Raw genomic sequence first — 10,462 nt, forward strand, 5'->3', positions numbered from 1 at the left:
ACATTTCATCAAAAATATAGTAATGGCAGTGGATAATATATACACTTTTGAATAGAAAATACATACAGAAGTTTGAGACTATTTTAGGACTGTAGAAAGTTTGAGTTCTGCCTGCATTATTCTCTAATTCATATTCTACACAAGTAACCTGCTGGGTACCATCTTGTTTGACTGAATGGCATGAAGTCAGAAGAGGCAGACAGCCCTTCAGTGAAGAAAGCTGGGAAAGACCTTAACTGGGAAATTCCCACCTGCTGGGCTCCAGCGGGGCCAGCAGTCTGGCCTGTCTCAGGTTTCAGCCTATGATCAAAATAACATTAAACCATGAAAGATCTCTGATAAAGAGCAAAGGGAGGAAACAGACAGCTGGCAGGAGGCATCAGGGCTGCCGCCTTCTCCTAGACCAGCAACAGGGGGTTCAGCATTGTGCAGAGCTTACCCAAAACTGGCCAAGGAAGATCCAAGTTTAGGTAAGATCCAGCTGGACAGGGCTGGTGACATTCCCCTGATGGCTTTGAGGATGACGCAGTGCTTTGTGGCGAAGGCACTGCTTTTCAGCTCTCCAGAGGCTTCCCAGGTGCTGAACCCAGCTGGGGAGTTGTTTTGTTACAGCTGATCAAAAGAGAACTTCCACCTTGAGACCAAATGTGAGTGATCAAAGAGATCACTCCCCCCAGATTAGTAGCAGTAACAAATGAGTCAAGAGGATAAAAAACTTAACAGGGACTAAAAGTAGTCTAAAGTGCAACTTCCCTTGTACCCAAAAGCTGTGGATACAGTTTCAGTTAAGCTAAACTTTTATTCAATGTACAATGATACCCAGCTGCATAGGACATTTTGATATCTTACTAAGTCCCTCTGACAAGGATGCTAATCTAAGGTAAAAGATGCTGTGCAAATACTGCTGTTAAACATTAACATAGTTCCTAAAAAAAAAATGCACTACAGAAAAACTGTGCTCTCAAAATAATTTTGTTACGTCATAAAAAGAAATCAACGTTTAAAGCGTATTAAAAGAAACTTTAAATTCTGTTGTTCCAAGGCTTTCTAATAAGTTACACTTTTTTTTTTTTTTAAATATTGGATTAATTTAATGGCAAAAAATAGATAAGCTTTTCTATGCAAACTGTCTGGAAATGAAAATTTCTAGGCTTTGAACTTCCACAGTTGTTGTAAAGAGCCACACCTCGCTGACTGCTGTTAAACTGAGGTTAAAAAAACCAAAATTCATTAACCTAACAGAAGCCTAATCTGCTGCATTCACAATAAGCATAGTTTCATGAACATTTTATACTACTCTAGACAGAAATTTCACCCAAAATGAAGGAGCAATGAATAATTTGCTTCATTCAATATGAAATATAATGATTTTTAACCTCAGATTCACGATTTGAGCTCATCCTTGTTTTTTGTGGCGGTCCCCCCTGAAAGCATATCTTTATCAAGGTTATCTGGTAGATCTGCTGATGTGTTATCTGACAAATTCTCAGTGTCACATAAATCCTTCTGTATAGTGCCTGGGTGATTTCCACAGTCATTGCTCAGATTTTCATCATCTCTTTTGGAATGAGAAGCCTCCTCCTTTCTGTCTGAAGTATTATGAATTTCTTCCGATTTTGAAAGCGGACCAGTATCAGTATCACTGTTCTTTTCACTGTTCTGCCTAACAGCATCACAGTTCATTTCTTGTTCATTCTGGTCATTGTCTTCCCCATTTTTCGTGAGTTCTACCTTTCTTTCTTCAGTTGTTTTACCAGCTGAGCTTCCACCTGCTGATGTATTTTTAGGCTCTTTTGATTTCTTATGTTTAGAAATATAACTATTATTAATAGAAACTGGAGATGCTGGCTTTTTATTTGTTTTGCTTCCCTCAGACTTCTGTTTTCTTGGGGGTCCCCAGATAAAATGCTCTGAGGGTGTATAATGTTGCTGGGCAAATCTCAGGAGTTTCCTCCTTTCTCTTCGGTCTCTAATAGTATACACAAAATACTCTAGAGCACTTTGCTTTATGTTGGGAATGGTATCTTCCACAAGAGCTTCATGGAGAATAAATTTTACCAGGGGAGATTTGAAACTCTCATATCCAAGCTCACCAAGACTTTTCAGAATTCGAGTGATTCTCAAGTAGTTGTGTTGAGACCTTTGGAAGAAAAGGGTGAAAAAAAAAATCCATTGAATCAGAAAAAAACACCTTACAGATACAGAACTGGAACTGCAATTCCTCACTCAATTTTATCACTCCAGGTGTGTACTTGAGGCTTCCTGTACTTTAATTTCTCACAGCTACTAAAGCTTGCTAGCACCTCCTTTGCTAGGATGTTGTGGGTGAAAATTAGCGTCTGTAAAATGCATTGAAGCAACAAGCTGGAAAAACAAAAATCTAAGTGTGTAGTGATTTTGATTCCTTCTGCTGCATATATCCTTTCTGAGGAGAAAACCAGTCACTTTCTAAAATACAGATTTTGTAGCGTATTGCAGTAATACAGCTACAGAACAGGTTTCACTGCACTTCGCTTAAGCTGGGTCTCTTGTCTGGACTAACTACCTGTGCTTCCGATACAGTCAGTGCTGGGAGAAAAACAGGCACCTCTGGAGAGCAAGTCCCACTGTCATAAGAAGCATCTAAGATAAATGGAACGACCTGTCCTCTGGAGTGCTTGTGAAGAGCTCTCTCCCTTATGAAGTACACCTAAGTAAACAGTAAAACTTAAATGCCTAAATTTTATACAGGTAAAATCAGGTAAAAAGAGACCCAATCCCTGACTTAAAACTGTGTAGCTACTCACTGGTGAAAATATAGGAATTGCAATGTAAAAACATACAGTGAGTAACATTTGGTCTTCCTGAAAACCTGTTTTATCTGTGATCTAAGTCTGAACCCACACCCATATTGGCTCACACAATATTTAAATAAAATGAATAACAAGTTATTCTCATTATTCACCTAAAATTATTCATCAGCAATTCTACCTACAAGCTTTCATTTGGACAGGAGAACAAAATACTGCAAGAAAACACTTCAGCTATAAGGTCCAAGGTATTATAAAAGCAATTACAAGATCTGAAAAGAGATTTTGATACAATTAATCTGCATGGGACAAAGTTCAGTGCAAAGCAACAGATGTAATTCGCTGAAAGTTAGGCTCAGGTTTGACTTAATGTGTATCTAAATCTCTCCAGTTAAGCATGCAATTAAAAAGTATTAAATAAATAATATTTCATGTTTTGAGGAGGGAGGGAAATCTTGTTATTTAGCTTCTATACAGGTGGGGAGAACTTGATTTTTCCCAAAAAGAAATACAAATATAAAGATAAGCCACTCACTCTTTCCAAATGCTTTGGGATCAGGTGAAAACATGTTCAGTATCATGACAAACAAATTAATTTGCAAGTGTGATCTTCTTCAGCACCATCTGAAGGTGTATTTTCAGGGAATTCACTGATGTCAATTAGACTGGTAATGGGTGAAGAGCACAACCAAGAAAAGGGGGAGGAGGACATACACATAAAGATGCAAACCAGGCACTGACTGTTTCTTTTTCTCTTATTCCTGGCAATCTTTGGAAAACACATCTTTCCTTTCTCTAGAAAACAAAAGGCTAAAGAGATTCTGTGGCAATTCTAGAGAGTGGAGTGCATGTCATTACTTACTCATTCAAATGCTGAAATCTTTCTTGCCAGTTAGCAGCTCGTGCTACGTTTCCAGTTTTATCAATTAGTTTTATTCCAAAGAACTCCAACATCATTTTGTAAGCCAAAAGGAATCTCCTAATTGCTTCTTTTGTTTTCTTGAATTCCTAATAAACAAAGAATACGTCCAAAATTCTAAGTGGCACTAAAGCAAGTACTTCTGCATTGTGTAAAACAACTCTATATAACAAAAAGCAGTTATGTATCAAAATTAATGTGATTCGTATTGAGCTCAACTTGTATTACCTCAATTTCATATGTAGTTAATTCTTTAGCATAGAAGTTCAGACCTTGTTCCCTCAGTGGGAAAAGCCTGTTGAAAGAAAAAGCGTGTTATGGCTCACAGCATATGAACGCTTAATCAAATTAACGCTTTGAAACAGAAATAGGTAATAAGTGACCAACCACTGTATGTAAGTGTGGTTATGTTCCAGTTTTTCATAGTCTCCTTTCCATTTATTTAGGACTTCTTCAATGTAAACCCCTGCATAAAAATAATTTGAGAATTGTTAGGTAGTCGTCAAAAACAGCATTCAGCTACATAAGTACATGCTACGTTAACATAACAATAGAATGCATGCTTTAATTCCCTTGCACATACTATGTGAAATAAGGTCTGTTACAGTAATAACTAAATCAGTTTCAATTTAAAATTAATTTAATTACTAAAACCTAATGTAAAATAAAATATTTATCAAATTTTAATACAAACAAAACCAAACGACTTACACTGAATTACTTTCCAGTAGAGGGCATGTGACAATAACGTCTGTAAAACATACTTCCCAAAAAGTTCTCTTGTCCTAGATCCCTTTACCACACTGACTGGCAATTATTAATAACAAACCGCTTTGGTATACTACTGGACCATGAATCACCTGTCATTGCTTTAACATGAAAAAACTTTGCATATGTATCTATATATACAGCTCATCCTCAGGTCTTTGAGAAATCTCCCATTCCATGAATCTCTCCAACTGCAAACAATATTAAGATTTGGAAATCTTTCCCATTTAGGTGTGGCCGGGCATCTTGATACCATTGCCATGAGTTCGACCACAAAGCCTCAGGTCGTACTCAACAAATGACAATTTCAGCTTTTAGTGGTCTCAGAACAGTTGTGGAGTTCAGTCAGTTCCTCTTGCAAAAAACACAGTGATAGAAAAAGTGGACAAAGTACATGTAAAAGGAAATTCATCATTCCTCACGCTGAGACCGTACCCATGAAATTCAGTCACAGGCCTGGGCTCTTCCTTTCCAGGCACCGCACAAATACATGGAGTACGTAAAAGGACAGTCCTTGTTCCGAACCAGTCTCTTTCCATGAATGAATGCTCAGTGTCAGCCTATTTCTACTCTGAAGCCAACAACAGTTTTATCACTGCTGCACGGCCTCTCCCAAAGTAAACAGCACACGAGTGGCCTACAAGGCCCAAAGCTCCATGCAGGTAGTCTCCTACTATACATATCTCTTTCCGTCTTCAGTGAAAATTTCCACTTGGGTCTGAATTACAAGGGAGAACTTTTCTTCAAGAAATGGAGAAAGCAGACAGTCAAAGGGGCTGCTAAGATAGGCTTCCAGTGTAGGCAAGGTTGGAAAAGGACCTCCCTAAGAGGACGTCCTGCCATCACCAACCTGTGTCCAGCTTTCACAATAACTGCCTTTCAAGTATTGGAAAACTTGCTGCTCAATTCCAGGGCAGAGAGTCAGGCAAACTCTGAGTCGGAACCACAAGCTAAATCTGTAGGTCATGGAATTAAAGTTCAGATCTAGCGTTGCACTGGAAATGTCTTTTTTAAATAACATTCCACAGTACTTCAGTTCCTAATGGGGTAGCTTAGGTTCCCTCTGAACGCTCTCACAGACCCAGATGTAGGTCAAGGTGGTGGCTACTCTTCCCCCGTCTCAATAAAACTCTGGCATAACCAGAGCTCACAGCCATCAACACTTCAGCCCCCCTGGACTATCAGCTACTTTTGACACCACCAACTGTAGTTTTCACCTACAATTTTAAATTATTTTATTTGCAAATTTTAGGAGGGAAGCCCTCCTCTAGCTGCTTCTTTTCTCCTGGTCAAGCCTCTTGAATTCCTTTATCATTTTGTCCTTTAAAAGATCACTCCCTCAACCTTTTCCAGTTTTAAGTTTCAGAGTCATGTGGTCCTCAGGTTGACACTGTCCTCAGTGCCCTTCTTTCTTTCTGTATCTGTTCTCTGTGTAACATCTCATGAATCTGCTACCTCTGTACTGGTAATTCACAGCTCTTTTCTTCCAGCCAATCTAAGAACAGAGTCTCCAGCATCTGCCTGTGGATACCTAGATAAAGCTCAAGATGATTAAAATGAAGGTCTTATCTTTCTTTCACATAACCTGTTTTTCTCACTTGCTGAGGATACTATCACTGTCTTGCCTATAAACAGCTCTCATCTTCAACCTTCCTACACGTACATCTTTACATCCTTCTGTATAACACCCCTTCCCATCCAGCTTCTTATCAGAACTTGGGCATTTTACATCTCAACATCCTCTTTCCTGACCTTGGAAAGTGTTCTCTTGTCACACCCACATCTACTCTGAATGCTGCTGCTAAGAGCATGTTTCTGGAGCATGGCTTTTTTTTTTGTCTTGCTTTGCATTCTTCCATTGTGAAGCCCTTTTCTGAACATCAGACAAAAATAATATGCCTTCACTTCCAAGGCCTTTTGTGACCAGACCCTTCCTACCTTAGCACCATTTGTTGCTATGAGACCGATCCTGCCTCCGACAGAATTCTGCCCAACGTCAGCCTCCGCATCTCACTTCTGTACTCCAGCGTCCACTTCAGTATTTCCTCCCAAGCTGCTCTCATGCTGAAAGGATCTTCCTGCAAACACCTTCAAAGTAACCTCCTCATCATTCTTTCTAAACTCTCAAAAGCTTATTTTTGGCCTGCAAAATTTATTTTGCCAATGGCTAAGCTCTCACGTGACAACACTTGTGTCTACCATTCCAACCAAGGCTGTTTGATTGCCTCCTTCTGCTTTCCCATCTGTCTGTTATCCTCTTGTCTCTCATACTTTGGCTGCAAACTCCTTCTAGAGCAGGGTTTCTCACCTTCCAGCTCATCCTGTGTTTGTGCAGAACCCCACATATGAGGTTCCCACTCCATTACCAGAGCCACTAGGGACTTTTAGAAATTATTTTATTATTGTTATGATAATAATGAGGTAGCTACAACACATTCTTTTTCCCTTACACAGCACTAGGGATAAAACCCATATCCTTGCCACTCCTATTCCAGCAGCAAGAGCTCGTGCAGCATGGTGGAGCAACTTTATCTTTTATTAAACAAAGGTTGTGTCACTATTGTAAAGCCGAGGCACAAACAACGCCCTGTACTACATCATGCTGAAAATGCATGAGAAAAGCAGCACCTCCCTGGGGTGAAAGCAAACTCTGCTTTAAGCATAACCTGCTTGTGTGTTATCAGCATGCTACTCTAACATGGGAGGCTCAAGTCATACAATGTATAACTAGCCACCTTTAATTTTGCAGCACTGCAATTATCACTACAGTTTCACTTTGTTACTATTATTAGTGAGCATTCTTTTGTTATCACCATTATTGCCACAGACTACTCACCATCAGGTTTAAACGGGATTTTATTTTTGTAAAAGCGGAGATTGCATAAGTCATTTTGATATCGAAGATCTTTAAAGTTCTGCTAAAAGAAAGGAAATAGGAAATTATCAACCTACAAAAACCTATCAAGAGTATCCAGAAAGTGATATTGTCCTCTTTGAATAACTGGAGGACAAAAGATTGTCCTCTGTGGTTTTAGGAACCACAGAGTTTTTACTCATGCACTTAAAAGACTCAGTATAGGGATCTGCAAATTTCTTCTGGCTGGTATCTTCTCCTACTGAGGCAGAGCAGCAAGCATAGCAGCACCTTAACATCAGTCTCAAGGGACTTGAGAGACAAACAAAAAGAAGTCCAAACTTTATAATCTACCTTCTTCAGTGTTCAAGGTATAATCCTTTTCTCTGGGCTCCTACCACTGTTCTCAGGTTCATACACCTTGTGTGTTTGCACGCAAACCTGGGATGAAAAGATGTTGCACTAGTTTCACTCCTCTCCCACTGGCATATGCTGGGCTCCTGCATCAGCTTTTTGATTCTCATATTAGTCACCACAAAGGTTCAGGAATGTTTGGGTTGTGTTCTGTCTTCTACTAAAAATACAATTTTAAACCATAAAATATGCTTACTGGATACTGGTGTCGGTACTTGTATAAATCTCTTGCTGCATAGAAGCTTCGCTTTGGCTTGGTCGTCAGCTCAGTTCCATCACCACTCTGAAACAGTTAGAAAATAGACAATAACTATACGCAAACACATTAAATAGCAAATTCATGTAATGCTGTAACAATTCTTTTTCACCATGAACTTCAGGAACATAAACGAAAATGAGTACATTTATTTGCCTACTGTTTGGTCAAACACTGAAAATCTCCCTGCTGAATACTTAACACCACACACTTTAAACCTAAATTTAAAAAATAAAATAAAACACAATAGCAAGACTATGAAATATCCTCCCAGTGAGACTGAATTTGATTTAAATCAACAGGTTGATTGTCATTTCCAAATGCAGCACTTCAAAATAACCTAGCAAGTGCTAGCACAGGATGAAATGAGTAACTGAACATGAAAATGCAGAGACACCACTCATTTTGAACAGGAAATCACACTATTTGCAAAGACTATCTGTCATGTGTACACTGACTTAATTGATATCCTTGCATCCTGTGGAAGAAAATGAATAGTTATGGACAAGCTACATCGCAGTTCTAAGACCTTTTTGAACCATCTTCTATTATCTCTCAGAACTTCAATGTAAAGCCACTAAATCCCAAAACAGAAGCCTGCTTAGAGAGAATACACATGTATGAGAACTTGTTCAGAGGCTGTGACCTGAAACAACCAGAGCCCATCAAGGTCAATGGAAATCATCCCACTGACTTCAGAGAGCGCTTGCAAAAGCTGCATGCATTGAAGAAAAGCAGAAAAAGGAGCATTAGTGTATAGAGACTTCAACTTGCTACCATCAACGTTATTTTATTTGTAATTTCTTTGTAACCATACTGCAACAAAGTTTTGTATTCTTATATTCTTCAATCTCATAAAATAAGTCACCACACTAAAACCAAAGGTCAAACAAGAAAACAAATTCACACCACTCCCTTGCAATACACGTCTAATAGGTTAAAGCCAAAGCCTAAAAAGGGAAGTTCCCAGTGACTGCACTGAACATCTGCCTTTATTATTGCCCACCTCACTGCTTATCAATAGCACATTAATAGCAACCAAGCAGCTGTTTTAATTCTTCCTTCTACAACACCAGCTTTGACCATATCCACAGCCAAAACACACTTGAACAAGCAATACCCTTGACCTACAGCTATCAGGCATTAGTATCACCACGTATCAAGCAAAAAAGGAAAAAATGCTTATACTTATTTACTTTGCATAGTTGCTGAAACAAATATAAAAATAATACATCTAACCGGGTAAAAAACACATGGCTGGTCCACCCTGCGATCAGGTCTAATTCCAACAGAATAACTGGCAAAACAACTCTTTATTTCCTTAGGGCCAGCATTTTTAAAGGGTCTTAAAAGGCAGAAACTTGCTCTGAAAATTCCTCACCTCGGACCTACCGAAGAGTCACAAATCCATTGCCACGAGTGACCCCAACCTTCAGATTTTTAACCCATCGAATTAAGAGGCCAAGTTCAAGACTACATTTAGTTTAAAGCAGAACCTTCTCTGGAAACAGCAGCAGAGGGACTGACAGTGACTTCAAGGCCTCAATTTTCTCCCAAGAGTAGGTTACCATAATGACAGGGGGAGAACAAATCGGCCCATTCCTATTTCAGATCAAGGGCTCGTGTATCACAAGCCACCGCCGCTATTTAAGCACCGGGAAGGTCCCCCCGCCGCGGTGCCTCGGCCGGCGAGTGCCGCAGAGCGGGGAGGGCGGCAGCGAGCGGGGCTGCCCCGGCACGGCACGGCACGGCACGGCACGGCACGGCACGGCACGGCGCGGGGCTCGGCGGGGCTCCGCCGGGCTCCGCCCGTCCTCCGGTGCCGGGGAGCGCGGCGAGGCAGCGGCAGCAGCAGCACCGGCCCAGCGCCGCACGGCGCAGACGCCGCTGCGAGGTGTCGCCGTCCCCGCCGCTTCCTCCCCCCGCAGCGACCGCTCCTCCCGGCCCGGGCAGGGCGAGGCGGGGTCGCGCCCGGCGCTGGCGGTACCTGCTCGGGGCTGGTGGCGTCCGCCTCTGCCCGCTCCCCTTCCTCTGGCGCCGGCGGCGGAGCCGCCTGGGGCTCCTGGGGCCGGCAGTCTGCGGCGGGCAGCTCGGCCGGCTCTTCCCCGCCTCCCGCGGCGGTGCACACCCCCTCCTGCCGCCGCGGCTCCGCCGCCTCGGGCTCCGAGTCGGTCTCCCAGGTGGAGTCGCAGTCCTCCACCGTGGTGGGCTCCTTGAAGCTGACCCCGCTCAGCAGGCTGCCCATCGGGCAGGGCAGGGCCGCGCCCGCCGCCGCCGCGCCGCCCGGAGGCCGCGGAGGCCGAGGGGTGGGAGCGGCCGCGGGCTGCCTACGGCTGCGGCATGGCGGGGCGGGGCGGCGGCCGGGGCTGCTCCCCCGCCCGGCCCCAGCCCACGGACAGGCGCAGGGCGGAGCTGGAGGCTCCGGGAGCTCCACAGGCGACACGCACGCCCAGTTCCCCCGC

The 10,462-nt window shown here is 42.4% G+C and overlaps 1 protein-coding gene across 1 annotated transcript; it reads right to left on the bottom strand.

The window, feature by feature from the left end:
* Positions 1–1,383: 1,383 nt before the first annotated feature.
* OGFRL1 (opioid growth factor receptor like 1) lies at positions 1,384–10,245 on the bottom strand (the record flags this gene model as incomplete). The annotated part of the gene is made up of 7 exons (XM_080341945.1): positions 1,384–2,140; positions 3,652–3,797; positions 3,937–4,003; positions 4,096–4,174; positions 7,313–7,394; positions 7,941–8,027; positions 9,988–10,245. The coding sequence occupies 7 exons, from the start codon at positions 10,243–10,245 to the stop codon at positions 1,384–1,386; spliced, it is 1,476 nt and encodes a 491-aa protein (XP_080198071.1).
* Positions 10,246–10,462: the final 217 nt, after the last annotated feature.

This window comes from Nesoenas mayeri (assembly GCF_963082525.1).
Source record: "Nesoenas mayeri genome assembly, chromosome: 3".
NCBI lineage: Eukaryota > Metazoa > Chordata > Aves > Columbiformes > Columbidae > Nesoenas > Nesoenas mayeri.